The 20,618-nt window shown below is 44.0% G+C and overlaps 1 protein-coding gene and 1 long non-coding RNA gene across 3 annotated transcripts; one reads left to right on the top strand and one right to left on the bottom strand.

Moving 5' to 3' along the window:
- The first annotated feature begins 51 nt into the window (after positions 1-51).
- LOC107673175 (FH2 domain-containing protein 1) lies at positions 52-19,946 on the top strand. Of its 2 annotated transcripts, XM_016466672.1 has the most exons (14): positions 52-192; positions 272-327; positions 1,499-1,938; positions 2,906-2,967; positions 3,045-3,147; positions 4,078-4,163; positions 4,252-4,352; positions 4,488-4,558; positions 5,416-5,523; positions 16,551-16,615; positions 16,894-17,011; positions 17,103-17,267; positions 18,108-18,484; positions 18,674-19,946. In XM_016466672.1, the coding sequence occupies exons 3-14, from the start codon at positions 1,591-1,593 to the stop codon at positions 19,590-19,592; spliced, it is 2,523 nt and encodes an 840-aa protein (XP_016322158.1). In that variant the 5' UTR covers positions 52-192; positions 272-327; positions 1,499-1,590; the 3' UTR covers positions 19,593-19,946. The 2 variants fall into 2 exon arrangements, with proteins under 2 accessions (XP_016322158.1, XP_016322157.1); XM_016466671.1 differs by having other exon boundaries at positions 53-192; positions 18,108-19,946.
- On the bottom strand, positions 19,945-20,457 carry LOC107673176 (uncharacterized). Its single transcript, XR_001632379.1, has 2 exons — positions 20,323-20,457; positions 19,945-20,242 (listed from the first exon to the last, which is right to left on the bottom strand). It is a non-coding gene; the product is annotated as an uncharacterized LOC107673176 (long non-coding RNA).
- Between the last annotated feature and the right edge of the window lie 161 nt (positions 20,458-20,618).

The following is a 20,618-nucleotide window of genomic DNA, read 5'->3' as shown; positions in this document are numbered from 1 at the left end:
CGCGCACACACACACCCACACACACACACGCGCACACACACACACACACACACACACTCTCTCTCTCACTCTCTTGTGGATGTCTACAACTCTGCAGTAGATGATTCTGTATTCATATAAAATATAAGAGCTCCTGTCAGACTCGCCGGATTCACAGATCCTTCACACGCCTCGGATTTTAATGGAATACAGGTAGCCTAATGTAATATCATTCATCGTATAGTTATGAAAATATGATATCCTTTCATAATTCAGATGATTTCTGTCACAGGAGCGTTTGGATCGTGCTGTGAATGAAGCAGTCTTCAGAACATCTTTAACACAAAGGTGAGTTTATTTTCTTCCTCACTGAACAGTGTGTTAATATATTACACTGTGTTATGTATTATCATTTTCATGAGGGACTAATAGATTAAATATTAATAGTGTGTAACAGAAGCGAATACAAAGACAGAGGCGCGTTATCTTCAGGGTTCAGCTGTTTAGTTGTGTTTACTGGTTAGTTGTTGGTTCACTTGTCTGATAAGAAAAAACTTAACTAACAGATATCACCATACTTCACAGTATGTGAAGATATGTGACTAAATATATGAATTAAACTCTGAATATCCCAAAAGTTGTCTGTGAAAAGGTTGGTTTAGTTTAGTTTATAACACTTGTAATTTATTACATTTATGAATGATTGAAAGTATTTTCAGCACATAAATGTTCATTGCTCTTCCTTATGTGACTGCTCATGCATCATTCAGGACAATCATTCTATGGATTAGAGAAAACAATGAAACTATGATGAATTTGGCATTCATTCGGTCCAGAGAGAGTCTCTGTGTGTTTCCAGCTAACAGCGAACAATCTGGCAAGTTTTTATCACATTTATGAACAGATGTTCTTCCAGTAACATTAATAGAACATTCTTTCAAACATCTCTGGTATTTAATAATGCTTTCAAATCATTAGCACAAAAACGTGTATTTACACATCATTCATGGGATGTTTTTTGTTCCTGAAATGTTGTAGTTGGATGTTCAAGTAACTTTTTGGAATGTTACAATTTGTTTCAGAACATTCAAAAGTAACGTTCCCATAATGTTTGCAAAATAATCAAATGGAATGTTCCCTTGACAATAGCCAAGAAAAAAGAAAAGTAGAACATTTTTTAAATACATTTTATGAATGTTTAGAGAACATTCAGAAATAACACATTTTTACCTTGATAGGAGCATATTTGTGTTATGTTTGGGTTTGTGTCTGCACTGAAGTGTGTTTGATTGTGTGTGAATGATGCCAGCGGGTTCATTATGTCGTTTAATGACACCTGAGCGTTTGCACATGGGATATTCTTCTCGTTTCTGAAAGAACATAGAAACATCCCTGAACTGAAGGTGTTTAAACAGCCAAATTCTGGATCAGCCAGTGGAATGAGTCTGTTTGATGCATTTAGAAGATACTCTTATGCATTGTATTCATTTAGAAAAAAAAAGTTTTTCTCATATTACAGAAGCTTCTGTTTGTTGTTTGAGCTCACTGGATCTTCATGTTGGTGTACAAGCTGTCAATCATCTTCTGACCCCGCCCACATCCCCTTCTACTATGAGCAGCAGTTTTGAGAAAGAGGGTGGGGTTGTTGCATCTCCTCCCTCATTATATGACCACGCCCCTCAAAGCATCCCACCTCTGGCTCCTCCCCTTCCCCCGCCCCTTCCTGTGAGAAACCCTGCGGAGAGGAAGAGGAGGGTGAGGAGCTTCTACTGGAAACCGATTCCTGAAGATCGTGTCAAGCAGCAGAAGGGGCCGAACCTGTGGAGCAGCAGAGATCCGTTCCACATCGACATCAGAGCCATCGAGGAGCTCTTTGGACACGAGGACACACCCTCGTTCACAACAACCTGCTGCGTGATCGGACGAAGACACGCTTCTGTGAAAGATCTCAGGCCGCAGGTGAGCTCTACTGAGATCAGAGGAGGTTTGATGCAGAGTTAACTCAAACTAAAACCATTAACAGCAATTCCACTAAAATTAACATGAACAGAACATATAAAAAACTCATTCAAAATATTATTTAAAAAGCTATATTTAGACTGACAACAACACACAACAAAATGACTAAAATGTTAAATTAAAAAGAAAAAAATATTCAAAATATTAGTAAAAACTGTATAGATATAAAAACCAACAGCTAATAAAATGACAAAAACAACAAAACTACCAAATTTTAAAATGAAAATTTAATGGAAAATATAAAAATAAAGATTCAAAACATTAATAACTGCATGTACTGTATAATAATACTGTATAACCAAATTGACAAAAACACATAACAAAATTACTAAAACATTAACTAAAATGAAAATTAATTTAAAAAATCTGTAATAATCATGAAAATGACAAAAACACAACAAACTGCTGAAACTTCACCTAAAAGTAAAATGAAAGTTAAAAATATATAAAACTAATTCAAAATATATATCTCTATATCTATGTAGACATTAAAAAAAATGACAAAAAAATGACTAAAACGAACTAAAATGAAATTGAACAATCAAAATATTAATAAAAACAATGTAAATATTTATAAAAAAATATTTTTTCTAAAATATCTAAAACAAAAAAAAACTAATACAAATGACAAAAGCACAACAAAACTACTAAATCTTCTAAATTAAAATGGAAAATATACTGTATAGACAGAAAAAAAAGTGACAAAACATGAAACAAACTTGGTAAAAAGTTGTAAAATGAAAATAGAAAACATGAAAATAAAATCTAATTCAAAATTTATCACAGTATATACTATTTTAATGAGAGTAAAGCAACACTGGTTTGATGATGTTAGTGATGAGATTTATATTACAACATACAGCATTTATAAGTGTGTGTGTGTGTGTGTGTGTGTGCTTCTCCTTAGATCACCATCCTGAACTCCAAGAGAAGCTTGAATATCTGTATTTTTCTGAAACACTTCAAAAAGTAAGACTGTATCGTGTGTGTGTGTGTGTGTGTGTGTGTGTTATTCGTCTGCTCTCACTGATTCTCTGTATGTCCAGGTCCAGTGAGAGTCTTCTGGATGATATTCTTCATGGAAACACAGGCGTCTTCAGCGTGGAGTCTCTCATAGAGCTGCTGAAGCTCCTGCCGGAGGAGGACGAGGTAAAGACTCCACTGACCTTTAAAGGAGACACATTATGCCCCTTTTTACAATATGTAATATAAGTCTCTGGTGTCCCCAGAATGTGTCTGTGAAGTTTCAGCTCAAAATACTCCACAGATCATTTATTATATCATTTTGAAAATGCCTATTTTGAGTGGAAGCAGGAACACGCTGTTTTTCGTGCCGGTCTCTTTAAATGCAAATGAGCTGTTGCTCCCCGCCCCCTTTGCGCCATTACAGCTCGGACCTGCTAAAAACATCTGTTTTGGTTCTGATTATCATGTTTATCGCTCTGAAATCATGCGTTTTAAACCATATTAGTTTAAACTTCTGATATACGGTTTTCTGAGCGCACACATCCGAAGCACACGCACAGAAAGCGGCTGTCACAGCATGTGAGTACTAAACTAAGTTCTCATTCACACACAAGTTTACGTTAAAAACACACGAGTTACAAAAACAGTGGGTTATGTCTGTGAAGGTAAACAGCTGGGAAATAAATCACGTTTATTTTAGATCTGTGTGGCAGCAGCAATATACAGTAAATACATCAATAAATGCACTGCTCTGTTGTCTGCTCTGAGGCTGGGACTCTAAACAGTGTTCTGTGCTCGTCTCTGCAGCCAAACGCAGAACAGTTAGCATGCTTTGCTCAAACTTTCGACATGGCATTAGAACTGGTACACCGTTGTCGCTTGCGAAAACACAATAACGGTGACGTGGGTGTAAACTTACAGATTAAGGGGCGGTAATATCATAATGAGATCCCTTTGCCACGTCACCAAGGGAGCGAAATCAGACGCGCTGGTTTTCTCAGACGCTTGCAGAGAAAGGCTTCCTTAAAACCTGGAAAAGTCAGATTCTCATGATATGTCACCTTTAAGCAGAGGATTGCTTCATGACTGATTGATTGATTGGTTGGTTGACAGGTGAAGAATCTTCAGATATTCAATGGGAATCCTAAAGACCTGGCGCCGCCTGATGCTTTCATACACAAGCTCATCCGTTTACCCAGGTACGATGGAAACGGGCTGTCAGTGTTTGTGGCAGTGATCCGGTCTGGTCCAGATCTAATTTGAGCTGGTTCTTCTGCGTTTCTGCAGGTATGAGGTCCGTCTCGAGGCTCTGCTGTTAAAGGAAGAGTTTTTCCCTTCATACACCGTCATGAAACATGACCTGACCATCATCCTGAGCACCATTAAAGGTGAACAAGTGATCTCCGTTAGTGTCTGATTTCACCAGTCCAGTGTTGAGTTCCCATAAAATCCATCACTATTTACAGTGTTCTGTGTATAAACACCTTCAGCTTCACATTCATCTGCTGAACTGTTGTTTGCAGAGCTGTTGAGCTGTGAGGAGCTTCACAATGTCCTTCATTTAGTGCTGCAGGCTGGAAACATCATGAATGCTGTAAGTCTGGTACTCTTACACATTTACAAATACATGCATATGCATATATATATAGCAGTGTTAAACTACTTTAAATTTAAGCCAGTAAATAATTAACCAAATAACAAGCTACTAATAAAGACTATATCAAAGTCCACTTAGTAATGGATTTTGCAGATGTGTTTTTAGTGAGTTGCATTGCATTTAAGATATACATTAAATCAGTTCATGCTTTTCCTGTGAATTAATGATTTACTGTTCCAACTACAGAAATGCTACAAATATAAATGTGTAAAAGATTTTTTTTTTTTGGTATTATGTTAAAATTCGTGATGTAATTGTTATCATGTTCTGGGTCAGATTGACCGGAGTTGGATTTAATTCACCACAAAAACACTCAAAAACAAAAAACGAATCAGTTAAAAACTGTGAAAATCTTACACATTACAAAAGTAAACATGAGAATATGAGTTTTTTAAAACTGTATTTAGAATACAGTTTGTAAACTTTAAAAAAAAAATGTGATTAATATAAACAATATTCAAAAAAATTTTTATTTTAAATTTAACATTTAGATTTTTTTTTTATTTAATTGTTTGTTTGCTTTTTTGTTTTTGTTTTTTGCATAAATGTAATGTAAATACCCTCAGAATGCAGCTGAGGAATTGACAACACATTTCATACACTGCTGATCAAAACTTTGGAACTGATTTTTTTACAGTTTAGATTTACAAAGCCAGAACCCACGCAGTACAGTTGAGACTCTTGACGAACTGGTAGATCACTTTTCACTGGTTTTATATGAACCATCCAGATGAACTGATTCTCTCTCTCTCTCTCTCTCTCTCTCTCTCTCTCTCTCTCTCTCTGTGTGTCAGGGTGGATCTGCTGGTAACGCCGTGGGCTTCAAACTCTCGTCTCTGCTGTTATTGGCTGATACTAAAGCCAACAAACCTGGAATCAACCTTCTGCACTTTGTTGCTCTGGTGAGTGTGTCAGTCTGAGCTGGTGGAATCAGTTATAACCTTTAATATTGTTTCTTGGTTTAACTTTCTTTTAGCTGAAAACAAGAAAATATGATCAAGCGTAATCAGGCAGGCATCTTCAATTATTGGGTACCCACAGACTCAACTTTTAGCTCTCTATAACTGTGCTGTAAAGGAAAGCAGCTTCTATTGTTACTGACCCCTCTCATCCTTTGCATTGTTTCTCCCAGCAGGTTGTCGGTTTAGAACTCCATTGGCTAGAAGGAAGGCTTATAGTAATTATTTATTCCTAATGCAATTTATATTCTAAATAAGGCCAAGTAGTATAGTCAGGATCTTGTAGGTTTGTTATTATTGAATTCATTAGATTAGATTATTATTAACCACCAGAAGGGGTGGTGGAGGGATGCTGGAAAACTGTCAAGGAAGAGAGGGGGAGGTCTGCTGTGTATATATACACCTCTTATCTTGTTAATTGGGTTGATTACTGATTGTACTCCTCTCGTGTTAATTAGGTTTATTATCTGAACGTGCTCCTCCCGAACTTTGTTAATAAAACATCATTTATTTTAGAGGTGTTTTTGTGTATTAAGTGTGATTTGGTTGTTGTGTGTGTTTTTTGTATTGTGTATATTTTAGCCTTTTACCTAACGGTCACTTGTGGAATCAGTTATAACCTTTAATATTGTTTCTTGGTTTAACTTTCTTTCAGCTGAAAACAAGAAAAAGTTATCTAGAGTAATCAGGCAGGCATCTAAAATTATTAGGTACCCACAGACTCTCACTCTTACAGACATTTAGCTCTCTATAACTGTGCTGTAAAGAGGAAAGCAGCTTCTATTGTTACTGACCCCTCTCATCCTTTGCATTGTTTCTTTCAGCTTGTTCCCATCAGGTTGTTGGTTTAGAACACCTTTGGCCAGAAGGAAGGCTTAGTAATTATTTTATTCCTACTGCAATTTCTATTCTAAATAAGGCCAAGCAGTTTTGTCAGGATCTTGTATCTTAGGTTTGTTATTATTTATTTTAGAGGTGTTTGTGGATTAATTGTGGTTTGGTTGTTGTGTGTGTCTTTTGTACTGTGTATATGTGAGCCTTTTACCTAAGACAAATTTCTATCACTGGTTGATAGATAATAAAGTTTTTTGAATCTTTGAATCTCTGTCAGTCTGTGCTGGTCTCTATCAGTCCGAGCTGGTCTCTGAGTCTGAGCTGGTCTCTGTGAGTCTGTGCTGGTCTCTATCAGTCTGAGCTGGTCTCTATCAGTCTGTGCTGGTCTCTATCAGTCTGAGCTGGTCTCTGTCAGTCTGTGCTGGTCTTTATCAGTCTGAGCTGGTTGGTCTCTGTCAGCCTGTGCCGGTCTCTGTGAGTCTGTGCCGGTCTCTGTGAGTCTGTGCCGGTCTCTATCAGTCTGTGCTGGTCTCTATCAGTCTGAGCTGGTTGGTCTCTGTCAGCCTGTGCCGGTCTCTGTGAGTCTGTGCCGGTCTCTGTGAGTCTGTGCCGGTCTCTATCAGTCTGTGCTGGTCTCTATCAGTCTGAGCTGGTCTCTATCAGTCTGTGCTGGTCTCTATCAGTCTGAGCTGGTCTCTGTCAGTCTGTGCTGGTCTTTATCAGTCTGAGCTGGTCTCTATCAGTCTGAGCTGGTCTTTATCAGTCTGAGCTAGTTGGTCTCTGTCAGTCTGAGCCGGTCTCTATCAGTCTGGGCTGGCCACTATCAGTCTGATCTGGTCTCTATCAGTCTGTGCTGGTCTCTATCAGTCTGAGCTGGTCTCTATCAGTCTGTGCTGGTCTCTATCAGTCTGAGCTGGTCTCTATCAGTCTGTGCTGGTCTCTATCAGTCTGAGCTGGTCTCTATCAGTCTGTGCTGGTCTCTATCAGTCTGAGCTGGTCTCTATCAGTCTGTGCTGGTCTCTATCAGTCTGAGCTGGTCTCTATCAGTCTGTGCTGGTCTCTATCAGTCTGAGCTGGTCTCTATCAGTCTGTGCTGGTCTCTATCAGTCTGAGCTGGTCTCTATCAGTCTGTGCTGGTCTCTATCAGTCTGAGCTGGTCTCTGTCAGTCTGTGCTGGTCTTTATCAGTCTGAGCTGGTCTCTATCAGTCTGAGCTGGTCTTTATCAGTCTGAGCTAGTTGGTCTCTGTCAGTCTGAGCCGGTCTCTATCAGTCTGAGCTGGTCTCTATCAGTCTGAGCTGGTCTTTATCAGTCTGAGCTAGTTGGTCTCTGTCAGTCTGTGCTGGTCTCTATCAGTCTGAGCTGGTCTCTATCAGTCTGAGCTGGTCTTTATCAGTCTGAGCTGGTCTCTGTCAGTCTGTGCTGGTCTTTATCAGTCTGAGCTGGTTGGTCTCTGTCAGCCTGTGCCGGTCTCTGTGAGTCTGTGCCGGTCTCTGTGAGTCTGTGCCGGTCTCTATCAGTCTGTGCTGGTCTCTATCAGTCTGAGCTGGTCTCTATCAGTCTGTGCTGGTCTCTATCAGTCTGAGCTGGTCTCTGTCAGTCTGTGCTGGTCTTTATCAGTCTGAGCTGGTCTCTATCAGTCTGAGCTGGTCTTTATCAGTCTGAGCTAGTTGGTCTCTGTCAGTCTGAGCCGGTCTCTATCAGTCTGGGCTGGCCACTATCAGTCTGAGCTGGTCTCTATCAGTCTGTGCTGGTCTCTATCAGTCTGAGCTGGTCTCTGTCAGTCTGTGCTGGTCTTTATCAGTCTGAGCTGGTCTCTATCAGTCTGAGCTGGTCTTTATCAGTCTGAGCTAGTTGGTCTCTGTCAGTCTGAGCCGGTCTCTATCAGTCTGTGCTGGTCTCTATCAGTCTGAGCTGGTCTCTATCAGTCTGAGCTGGTCTTTATCAGTCTGAGCTAGTTGGTCTCTGTCAGTCTGAGCCGGTCTCTATCAGTCTGTGCTGGTCTCTATCAGTCTGAGCTGGTCTCTATCAGTCTGAGCTGGTCTTTATCAGTCTGAGCTAGTTGGTCTCTGTCAGTCTGAGCCGGTCTCTATCAGTCTGTGCTGGTCTCTATCAGTCTGAGCTGGTCTCTATCAGTCTGAGCTGGTCTTTATCAGTCTGAGCTAGTTGGTCTCTGTCAGTCTGTGCTGGTCTCTATCAGTCCGAGCTGGTCTCTGAGTCTGAGCTGGTCTCTGTGAGTCTGTGCTGGTCTCTATCAGTCTGAGCTGGTCTCTATCAGTCTGTGCTGGTCTCTATCAGTCTGAGCTGGTCTCTGTCAGTCTGTGCTGGTCTTTATCAGTCTGAGCTGGTCTCTATCAGTCTGAGCTGGTCTTTATCAGTCTGAGCTAGTTGGTCTCTGTCAGTCTGAGCCGGTCTCTATCAGTCTGGGCTGGCCACTATCAGTCTGAGCTGGTCTCTATCAGTCTGTGCTGGTCTCTATCAGTCTGAGCTGGTCTCTGTCAGTCTGTGCTGGTCTTTATCAGTCTGAGCTGGTCTCTATCAGTCTGAGCTGGTCTTTATCAGTCTGAGCTAGTTGGTCTCTGTCAGTCTGAGCCGGTCTCTATCAGTCTGGGCTGGCCACTATCAGTCTGAGCTGGTCTCTATCAGTCTGTGCTGGTCTCTATCAGTCTGAGCTGGTCTCTGTCAGTCTGTGCTGGTCTTTATCAGTCTGAGCTGGTCTCTATCAGTCTGAGCTGGTCTTTATCAGTCTGAGCTAGTTGGTCTCTGTCAGTCTGAGCCGGTCTCTATCAGTCTGTGCTGGTCTCTATCAGTCTGAGCTGGTCTCTATCAGTCTGAGCTGGTCTTTATCAGTCTGAGCTAGTTGGTCTCTGTCAGTCTGAGCCGGTCTCTATCAGTCTGTGCTGGTCTCTATCAGTCTGAGCTGGTCTCTATCAGTCTGAGCTGGTCTTTATCAGTCTGAGCTAGTTGGTCTCTGTCAGTCTGAGCCGGTCTCTATCAGTCTGTGCTGGTCTCTATCAGTCTGAGCTGGTCTCTATCAGTCTGAGCTGGTCTTTATCAGTCTGAGCTAGTTGGTCTCTGTCAGTCTGAGCCGGTCTCTATCAGTCTGTGCTGGTCTCTATCAGTCTGAGCTGGTCTCTATCAGTCTGAGCTGGTCTTTATCAGTCTGAGCTAGTTGGTCTCTGTCAGTCTGAGCCGGTCTCTATCAGTCTGGGCTGGCCACTATCAGTCTGAGCTGGTCTCTATCAGTCTGTGCTGGTCTCTATCAGTCTGAGCTGGTCTCTGTCAGTCTGTGCTGGTCTTTATCAGTCTGAGCTGGTCTCTATCAGTCTGAGCTGGTCTTTATCAGTCTGAGCTAGTTGGTCTCTGTCAGTCTGAGCCGGTCTCTATCAGTCTGGGCTGGCCACTATCAGTCTGAGCTGGTCTCTATCAGTCTGTGCTGGTCTCTATCAGTCTGAGCTGGTCTCTGTCAGTCTGTGCTGGTCTTTATCAGTCTGAGCTGGTCTCTATCAGTCTGAGCTGGTCTTTATCAGTCTGAGCTAGTTGGTCTCTGTCAGTCTGAGCCGGTCTCTATCAGTCTGGGCTGGCCACTATCAGTCTGAGCTGGTCTCTATCAGTCTGTGCTGGTCTCTATCAGTCTGAGCTGGTCTCTGTCAGTCTGTGCTGGTCTTTATCAGTCTGAGCTGGTCTCTATCAGTCTGAGCTGGTCTTTATCAGTCTGAGCTAGTTGGTCTCTGTCAGTCTGAGCCGGTCTCTATCAGTCTGTGCTGGTCTCTATCAGTCTGAGCTGGTCTCTATCAGTCTGAGCTGGTCTTTATCAGTCTGAGCTAGTTGGTCTCTGTCAGTCTGAGCCGGTCTCTATCAGTCTGTGCTGGTCTCTATCAGTCTGAGCTGGTCTCTATCAGTCTGAGCTGGTCTTTATCAGTCTGAGCTAGTTGGTCTCTGTCAGTCTGAGCCGGTCTCTATCAGTCTGTGCTGGTCTCTATCAGTCTGAGCTGGTCTCTATCAGTCTGAGCTGGTCTTTATCAGTCTGAGCTAGTTGGTCTCTGTCAGTCTGAGCCGGTCTCTATCAGTCTGTGCTGGTCTCTATCAGTCTGAGCTGGTCTCTATCAGTCTGAGCTGGTCTTTATCAGTCTGAGCTAGTTGGTCTCTGTCAGTCTGAGCCGGTCTCTATCAGTCTGGGCTGGCCACTATCAGTCTGAGCTGGTCTCTATCAGTCTGTGCTGGTCTCTATCAGTCTGAGCTGGTCTCTGTCAGTCTGTGCTGGTCTTTATCAGTCTGAGCTGGTCTCTATCAGTCTGAGCTGGTCTTTATCAGTCTGAGCTAGTTGGTCTCTGTCAGTCTGAGCCGGTCTCTATCAGTCTGGGCTGGCCACTATCAGTCTGAGCTGGTCTCTATCAGTCTGTGCTGGTCTCTATCAGTCTGAGCTGGTCTCTGTCAGTCTGTGCTGGTCTTTATCAGTCTGAGCTGGTCTCTATCAGTCTGAGCTGGTCTTTATCAGTCTGAGCTAGTTGGTCTCTGTCAGTCTGAGCCGGTCTCTATCAGTCTGGGCTGGCCACTATCAGTCTGAGCTGGTCTCTATCAGTCTGTGCTGGTCTCTATCAGTCTGAGCTGGTCTCTGTCAGTCTGTGCTGGTCTTTATCAGTCTGAGCTGGTCTCTATCAGTCTGAGCTGGTCTTTATCAGTCTGAGCTAGTTGGTCTCTGTCAGTCTGAGCCGGTCTCTATCAGTCTGTGCTGGTCTCTATCAGTCTGAGCTGGTCTCTATCAGTCTGAGCTGGTCTTTATCAGTCTGAGCTAGTTGGTCTCTGTCAGTCTGAGCCGGTCTCTATCAGTCTGTGCTGGTCTCTATCAGTCTGAGCTGGTCTCTATCAGTCTGAGCTGGTCTTTATCAGTCTGAGCTAGTTGGTCTCTGTCAGTCTGAGCCGGTCTCTATCAGTCTGTGCTGGTCTCTATCAGTCTGAGCTGGTCTCTATCAGTCTGAGCTGGTCTTTATCAGTCTGAGCTAGTTGGTCTCTGTCAGTCTGAGCCGGTCTCTATCAGTCTGTGCTGGTCTCTATCAGTCTGAGCTGGTCTCTATCAGTCTGAGCTGGTCTTTATCAGTCTGAGCTAGTTGGTCTCTGTCAGTCTGAGCCGGTCTCTATCAGTCTGGGCTGGCCACTATCAGTCTGAGCTGGTCTCTATCAGTCTGTGCTGGTCTCTATCAGTCTGAGCTGGTCTCTGTCAGTCTGTGCTGGTCTTTATCAGTCTGAGCTGGTCTCTATCAGTCTGAGCTGGTCTTTATCAGTCTGAGCTAGTTGGTCTCTGTCAGTCTGAGCCGGTCTCTATCAGTCTGGGCTGGCCACTATCAGTCTGAGCTGGTCTCTATCAGTCTGTGCTGGTCTCTATCAGTCTGAGCTGGTCTCTGTCAGTCTGTGCTGGTCTTTATCAGTCTGAGCTGGTCTCTATCAGTCTGAGCTGGTCTTTATCAGTCTGAGCTAGTTGGTCTCTGTCAGTCTGAGCCGGTCTCTATCAGTCTGGGCTGGCCACTATCAGTCTGAGCTGGTCTCTATCAGTCTGTGCTGGTCTCTATCAGTCTGAGCTGGTCTCTGTCAGTCTGTGCTGGTCTTTATCAGTCTGAGCTGGTCTCTATCAGTCTGAGCTGGTCTTTATCAGTCTGAGCTAGTTGGTCTCTGTCAGTCTGAGCCGGTCTCTATCAGTCTGTGCTGGTCTCTATCAGTCTGAGCTGGTCTCTATCAGTCTGAGCTGGTCTTTATCAGTCTGAGCTAGTTGGTCTCTGTCAGTCTGAGCCGGTCTCTATCAGTCTGTGCTGGTCTCTATCAGTCTGAGCTGGTCTCTATCAGTCTGAGCTGGTCTTTATCAGTCTGAGCTAGTTGGTCTCTGTCAGTCTGAGCCGGTCTCTATCAGTCTGTGCTGGTCTCTATCAGTCTGAGCTGGTCTCTATCAGTCTGAGCTGGTCTTTATCAGTCTGAGCTAGTTGGTCTCTGTCAGTCTGAGCCGGTCTCTATCAGTCTGTGCTGGTCTCTATCAGTCTGAGCTGGTCTCTATCAGTCTGAGCTGGTCTTTATCAGTCTGAGCTAGTTGGTCTCTGTCAGTCTGAGCCGGTCTCTATCAGTCTGGGCTGGCCACTATCAGTCTGAGCTGGTCTCTATCAGTCTGTGCTGGTCTCTATCAGTCTGAGCTGGTCTCTGTCAGTCTGTGCTGGTCTTTATCAGTCTGAGCTGGTCTCTATCAGTCTGAGCTGGTCTTTATCAGTCTGAGCTAGTTGGTCTCTGTCAGTCTGAGCCGGTCTCTATCAGTCTGGGCTGGCCACTATCAGTCTGAGCTGGTCTCTATCAGTCTGTGCTGGTCTCTATCAGTCTGAGCTGGTCTCTGTCAGTCTGTGCTGGTCTTTATCAGTCTGAGCTGGTCTCTATCAGTCTGAGCTGGTCTTTATCAGTCTGAGCTAGTTGGTCTCTGTCAGTCTGAGCCGGTCTCTATCAGTCTGGGCTGGCCACTATCAGTCTGAGCTGGTCTCTATCAGTCTGTGCTGGTCTCTATCAGTCTGAGCTGGTCTCTGTCAGTCTGTGCTGGTCTTTATCAGTCTGAGCTGGTCTCTATCAGTCTGAGCTGGTCTTTATCAGTCTGAGCTAGTTGGTCTCTGTCAGTCTGAGCCGGTCTCTATCAGTCTGTGCTGGTCTCTATCAGTCTGAGCTGGTCTCTATCAGTCTGAGCTGGTCTTTATCAGTCTGAGCTAGTTGGTCTCTGTCAGTCTGAGCCGGTCTCTATCAGTCTGTGCTGGTCTCTATCAGTCTGAGCTGGTCTCTATCAGTCTGAGCTGGTCTTTATCAGTCTGAGCTAGTTGGTCTCTGTCAGTCTGAGCCGGTCTCTATCAGTCTGTGCTGGTCTCTATCAGTCTGAGCTGGTCTCTATCAGTCTGAGCTGGTCTTTATCAGTCTGAGCTAGTTGGTCTCTGTCAGTCTGAGCCGGTCTCTATCAGTCTGTGCTGGTCTCTATCAGTCTGAGCTGGTCTCTATCAGTCTGAGCTGGTCTTTATCAGTCTGAGCTAGTTGGTCTCTGTCAGTCTGAGCCGGTCTCTATCAGTCTGGGCTGGCCACTATCAGTCTGAGCTGGTCTCTATCAGTCTGTGCTGGTCTCTATCAGTCTGAGCTGGTCTCTGTCAGTCTGTGCTGGTCTTTATCAGTCTGAGCTGGTCTCTATCAGTCTGAGCTGGTCTTTATCAGTCTGAGCTAGTTGGTCTCTGTCAGTCTGAGCCGGTCTCTATCAGTCTGGGCTGGCCACTATCAGTCTGAGCTGGTCTCTATCAGTCTGTGCTGGTCTCTATCAGTCTGAGCTGGTCTCTGTCAGTCTGTGCTGGTCTTTATCAGTCTGAGCTGGTCTCTATCAGTCTGAGCTGGTCTTTATCAGTCTGAGCTAGTTGGTCTCTGTCAGTCTGAGCCGGTCTCTATCAGTCTGGGCTGGCCACTATCAGTCTGAGCTGGTCTCTATCAGTCTGTGCTGGTCTCTATCAGTCTGAGCTGGTCTCTGTCAGTCTGTGCTGGTCTTTATCAGTCTGAGCTGGTCTCTATCAGTCTGAGCTGGTCTTTATCAGTCTGAGCTAGTTGGTCTCTGTCAGTCTGAGCCGGTCTCTATCAGTCTGTGCTGGTCTCTATCAGTCTGAGCTGGTCTCTATCAGTCTGAGCTGGTCTTTATCAGTCTGAGCTAGTTGGTCTCTGTCAGTCTGAGCCGGTCTCTATCAGTCTGTGCTGGTCTCTATCAGTCTGAGCTGGTCTCTATCAGTCTGAGCTGGTCTTTATCAGTCTGAGCTAGTTGGTCTCTGTCAGTCTGAGCCGGTCTCTATCAGTCTGTGCTGGTCTCTATCAGTCTGAGCTGGTCTCTATCAGTCTGAGCTGGTCTTTATCAGTCTGAGCTAGTTGGTCTCTGTCAGTCTGAGCCGGTCTCTATCAGTCTGTGCTGGTCTCTATCAGTCTGAGCTGGTCTCTATCAGTCTGAGCTGGTCTTTATCAGTCTGAGCTAGTTGGTCTCTGTCAGTCTGAGCCGGTCTCTATCAGTCTGGGCTGGCCACTATCAGTCTGAGCTGGTCTCTATCAGTCTGTGCTGGTCTCTATCAGTCTGAGCTGGTCTCTGTCAGTCTGTGCTGGTCTTTATCAGTCTGAGCTGGTCTCTATCAGTCTGAGCTGGTCTTTATCAGTCTGAGCTAGTTGGTCTCTGTCAGTCTGAGCCGGTCTCTATCAGTCTGGGCTGGCCACTATCAGTCTGAGCTGGTCTCTATCAGTCTGTGCTGGTCTCTATCAGTCTGAGCTGGTCTCTGTCAGTCTGTGCTGGTCTTTATCAGTCTGAGCTGGTCTCTATCAGTCTGAGCTGGTCTTTATCAGTCTGAGCTAGTTGGTCTCTGTCAGTCTGAGCCGGTCTCTATCAGTCTGGGCTGGCCACTATCAGTCTGAGCTGGTCTCTATCAGTCTGTGCTGGTCTCTATCAGTCTGAGCTGGTCTCTGTCAGTCTGTGCTGGTCTTTATCAGTCTGAGCTGGTCTCTATCAGTCTGAGCTGGTCTTTATCAGTCTGAGCTAGTTGGTCTCTGTCAGTCTGAGCCGGTCTCTATCAGTCTGTGCTGGTCTCTATCAGTCTGAGCTGGTCTCTATCAGTCTGAGCTGGTCTTTATCAGTCTGAGCTAGTTGGTCTCTGTCAGTCTGAGCCGGTCTCTATCAGTCTGTGCTGGTCTCTATCAGTCTGAGCTGGTCTCTATCAGTCTGAGCTGGTCTTTATCAGTCTGAGCTAGTTGGTCTCTGTCAGTCTGAGCCGGTCTCTATCAGTCTGTGCTGGTCTCTATCAGTCTGAGCTGGTCTCTATCAGTCTGAGCTGGTCTTTATCAGTCTGAGCTAGTTGGTCTCTGTCAGTCTGAGCCGGTCTCTATCAGTCTGTGCTGGTCTCTATCAGTCTGAGCTGGTCTCTATCAGTCTGAGCTGGTCTTTATCAGTCTGAGCTAGTTGGTCTCTGTCAGTCTGAGCCGGTCTCTATCAGTCTGGGCTGGCCACTATCAGTCTGAGCTGGTCTCTATCAGTCTGTGCTGGTCTCTATCAGTCTGAGCTGGTCTCTGTCAGTCTGTGCTGGTCTTTATCAGTCTGAGCTGGTCTCTATCAGTCTGAGCTGGTCTTTATCAGTCTGAGCTAGTTGGTCTCTGTCAGTCTGAGCCGGTCTCTATCAGTCTGGGCTGGCCACTATCAGTCTGAGCTGGTCTCTATCAGTCTGTGCTGGTCTCTATCAGTCTGAGCGTGTCTCTGTCAGTCTGTGCTGGTCTTTATCAGTCTGAGCTGGTTGGTCTCTGTCAGCCTGTGCCGGTCTCTGTGAGTCTGTGCCGGTCTCTGTGAGTCTGTGCCGGTCTCTATCAGGTCTCTATCATCTCTATCAGTCTGAGCTGGTCTCTATCAGTCTGTGCTGGTCTCTATCAGTCTGAGCTGGGTCTGTGCTGTCTGAGCTGGTCTTTATCAGTCTGAGCTAGTTGGTCTCTGTCAGTCTGAGCCGGTCTCTATCAGTCTGTGCTGGTCTCTATCAGTCTGAGCTGGTCTCTATCAGTCTGAGCTGGTCTTTATCAGTCTGAGCTAGTTGGTCTCTGTCAGTCTGAGCCGGTCTCTATCAGTCTGGGCTGGCCACTATCAGTCTGAGCTGGTCTCTATCAGTCTGTGCTGGTCTCTATCAGTCTGAGCTGGTCTCTGTCAGTCTGTGCTGGTCTTTATCAGTCTGAGCTGGTTGGTCTCTGTCAGCCTGTGCCGGTCTCTGTGAGTCTGTGCCGGTCTCTGTGAGTCTGTGCCGGTCTCTATCAGTCTGTGCTGGTCTCTATCAGTCTGAGCTGGTCTCTATCAGTCTGTGCTGGTCTCTATCAGTCTGAGCTGGTCTCTGTCAGTCTGTGCTCTGGTCTGGTCTCTGTCAGTCTGTGCTGGTCTCTATCAGTCTGAGCTGGTCTCTATCAGTCTGAGCTGGTCTTTATCAGTCTGAGCTAGTTGGTCTCTGTCAGTCTGAGCTGGTCTCTATCAGTCTGAGGTGGTCTATAATGCAATAAACAGAATACACACTTGTTCTATTTTACTGGTGATAATTGAGATGACTCCCCTTTTAAATGAACAAAATGGTTCTTGTCTGGTTTCAGGAAGCTCAGAAGAAAGATCTGCTCATGTTTCCAGAGAAACTTCAGCATGTTCAGCAAGCAGTGCGGTGAGAAAACAATCATCTGATCTAACACTCATTTCACTGTTGAAACACTGACATAGCAATCATACTAAAATACTGCTGCATCCCAATCATGTTTCTATTTACATCCAGTTTTTTTGCAAAGCTTTCTGTGAAGGTGTTATGTTTAGGGGGTTCTGTGAAGAGAAAATATCATTCCCTGATATTAAAACAATGGATGTCTACTGTATAAACCTGTGTGTGTGTGTTTGTGTGTGTGTGTGTGTGTGTGTGTGTGTGTGTGTGTGTGTGTGTGTGTGTAGAGTGTGTGTTGACAGCATCCATGATGAGTTTCACACTCTGACCAGAAGAGTTCATCAGTTACAGCAAACCATCCACTCAGATGATGAGCTCCTGACGCAGCTGCAGTCCTTCCTACAGGTGACCTCTGACCTGTGGCATGTCTGATTTTAAATGCAACGTTTCATGTACGCCCCAGTCATGTCTGATTGTGTGTGTTGATGTGTTTCAGAGTGCCGCTGCAGCTCTGGAGGATCTGAGGATCAGTATTGATGAGGTTCAGAGGGAAGGAGACGCTCTGATCGATTTCTTCTGTGAGGACAGAGGCGTCTTCAAACTGGACGAGTGCTTCCGAATTTTCCAGAATTTCTGCTCCAAATTCAAAAAAGCAATTCAGGTAAAAAAAAAAAAATAAAATTATTTACTTGCCATGCGTGGCTGCTATATATTTTCATGTTTAAACACTCAGTTTAGACTAATTTACTAATGTATAGATTTTAAATATTAAAATATTGGGAAAATAAGCATAATTAATTAACTTCTTTTCCTACTGATATATATTCTCATTTTCTATTCATATATTATTTATTTATTTAATCAAATTTGTATTTTTACACAATTATAATTTTCATGTTTAAAGACCAAGTTTAAAGAGCATATTAGAATGAACTTTCTCTATTTACAACAGTACAGTATTGTTAAATATATTATTTTTACTCATCAAATTTTAATAATCATATTTGTATTGTTTACTTATTTATATTTTGATGTTTAAATCCTGTTTAGACTAATTTAAATTGGTAATCTATATACTATACTTTTTTAAAATATCAAAATATTGGGAAAAAAAGCATAGTAAAACAAACTTTTTTTCTACTCACTATAGTACTATATTATTAAATGTCCTAAATTAATTAATTAAGATAATATAATTAATATTGTTTACTTACTGATATTTTAATGTTTATATTTTATTGTTCACTTATTTATTTACATCTAATATTTATTTAATCTAATATAATTGTATTATTTATTTATTGTAATATATTCAAATTATTTATTTATTTAATTCTTTATTATTATATATTTATTTTTACATTTTCTCTAAATGTTTCCATGAATCCCCTAGCACTCCATTGAGGCCCCCTTGTCTTTTATATTTATTTTATATGTTCTTTAATTCAGGCTCTGAACTTAAACTAGTTTGGTAATCATCAGCACTCTTTTCTCTCCTCAGGAGAACGTGGAGCGAGAAATGTGGGAGGAGTCTCGGCGCAAGCGTCTGAAGGAGTCGGAGGACAAGCGGCACTCGTGGGCGGGGCATGGGGATATGGGCGGAGTCTCCATCTTGCGGTCCAATAGTGAAGCAGATGTGGCGGCGGTGTTAAAGAGGAAGGGGCTTCTGGAGCTGCTCAAGACGAGCCGTCACAGTCCACGTCGCTCACCGCAACAGAAGAGCGTGACCTTTGACCCCTGTGGATCGGATACACTCGTATTTCCTCCAATACACTCGCTCTCCATCACAAACACGACAGAGGAGCCAGAGATCCAAAATAAGACTCTTTCCATACAAGAATCGCAGAGCAACGACCTTCAAACACAAAGCCAGGAAACATTGGGAAATACAGAACTGACTCCAGATGTGACCTTTGACCCCTTTGGATCGGATACAATTGTACTTCCTCCAGTACTCTCACTCTCCATCACAAATACGACAGAGGAGCCAGAGATCCAAAATAAGACTCTTTCCATACAGAAATCGCAGAACAACGACCTTCAAACACAGGAAAATACAGGAAAAACATTGGGAAATACAGAACTGACTCCAGATGTGACCTTTGACCCCTTTGGATCGGATACAATTGTACTTCCTCCAGTACACTCACTCTCCATCACAAACACGACAGAGGAGCCAGAGATCCAAAATAAGACTCTTTCCGTACAAGAATCGCAGAACAACGACCTTCAAACAAAAAGCCAGGAAACATCGGGAAATACAGAACTGACTCCAAGCGTGACCTCTGACCCTTCACGAATCAGTTTAGTGGTAGAATCAGAGGTTATTAATGACGAATCAGAGAGAAAAACTAAAGATATTGTCCAACCTACAAAAGAGTCGCTCAAAACCAGCACTGGAGCGAAACAAACAATCAGCAAACGAACCTTCATCTCTAAAAACAGAGAATCTCTTTCTGCGAAATCACCTTCATCTTCCATTAAACCATCGACATCATCTCCTAAACGTGTGTCCGCCTCTGAAACCGCGAGTTTGAGGAAGCTCATTCCTCTCCGGCAGCCCCGTAGTTCTTCTGCACAAATTCAGGAGCGAACCAATCGAAGCGTTCTCAGCCGCACAAAGACGACGCAAGCGTTTCGTCCGGAGGAGAAGATGTGTCGCGTTACACTCCGTGGCCTCGACTGTCCCAGTCCTCAAACCTCAGCGCGCAATTCCACGGTCAAACCACCCAGCTTCGCTCGCAACACCGTGGCGTCAACGACACGCCACGCCACCACTCCTGGAAACCAGGCTAAAGTGCCTGCACTGACCCGCGCGGCTTCACTAAGGCTCTCTCAGGTCCTCAAACCAACGCAGATGCCTGCAGAAAATTTTCGCACGTCACCCCCTGCTGGATGCCTGAGGAAGAGCAGCAGCGCCGCCTCTGAAAGCTCAGTGTTTACTCGCAGGTCTCATGATAAAAATGTCAAACCCACATGGAAGTAGAGAGAAAGCTATGCTAGTACTGTTCAAAAGTTTGGGGTTTTTAAAAGTTTTTGAAAGAGTCTCTTCTGCTCACAAAGGCTGCATTTATTTGATCAAAAATACAGTAAAAACAGTGAACAGTTTCAGTTACACTTTCAGCGGACACTTTCAGTTAATGTTCATTTTTAAGCGTGGCAGTAGCATCAAAAGTACAGAGTTACATTTATTCGTTTAGCGGTTGCTTTCATCCAGAGCAACATTTTTCTGTAGCACAGTAATGTGAGAAACTGAACTAAAACATGACTAACTAAACTAAAATACATTGTCATGCCTCCAAAATCAATATAAAATCAAAATTAAACAAATTAATCGTTTTTGTTGTTTACATACAGTAAATATAAGAATCAGAAACCTTGAAATATTAAACATTATTAGTGTTTATAATCACACTGATGTTGTTTGTTGGTTTGATGTAGTTTTGTTGTAAAGTGTTGACGCTGTGAAGGACATTCGTGTCTCAGATGGAGGAGGCGTGAGCTTTGCAGATATAGCGGTAGCGCCGAGAGCAGTGGTCGTCGTTATAGCGTCCGTCGTGATGAAAGTGAGCGCAGTCTTCACCACCTCCCAAACCGTGAGCCGTCCAGTCATCCGGCTGACCGGGCATCCATTCACTGCACACACACACACACACACACACACGTGATGAACGCTGGAGTGTGAACGAAGCTCCTGACGCTGGACACACACTCACCTCCTGATGACCGTGTACGGTGTTCCGTCCAGCCATTCCCACTCACCGGTGTGGCCGTCAGTCAAACCCAGCCAGTAGAACAGAGGCCTGGTCTTACTGGCCACGAAACTCTGAACACACACACACAGACACACACACACACGATTACTAAAGCACTGATTCAGTCTGAATAAACATGCTGCTTTACATTTACATTTAGTCATTTAGCTGATGCTTTTATCCAAAGCGACTTACAAAGTAGAAGCAATCAGATCAACGAGAGAGCAACAAGTGCTGTGACAAGTCTCAGTTAGCCT

Source organism: Sinocyclocheilus anshuiensis, unplaced genomic scaffold (assembly GCF_001515605.1).
Source record: "Sinocyclocheilus anshuiensis isolate Anshui unplaced genomic scaffold, SAMN03320099.WGS_v1.1 scaffold444, whole genome shotgun sequence".
Taxonomy (NCBI): domain Eukaryota; kingdom Metazoa; phylum Chordata; class Actinopteri; order Cypriniformes; family Cyprinidae; genus Sinocyclocheilus; species Sinocyclocheilus anshuiensis.
Note: the sequence above shows the minus strand (reverse complement) of the source record. Positions and strands in the feature narration are given on the sequence as shown.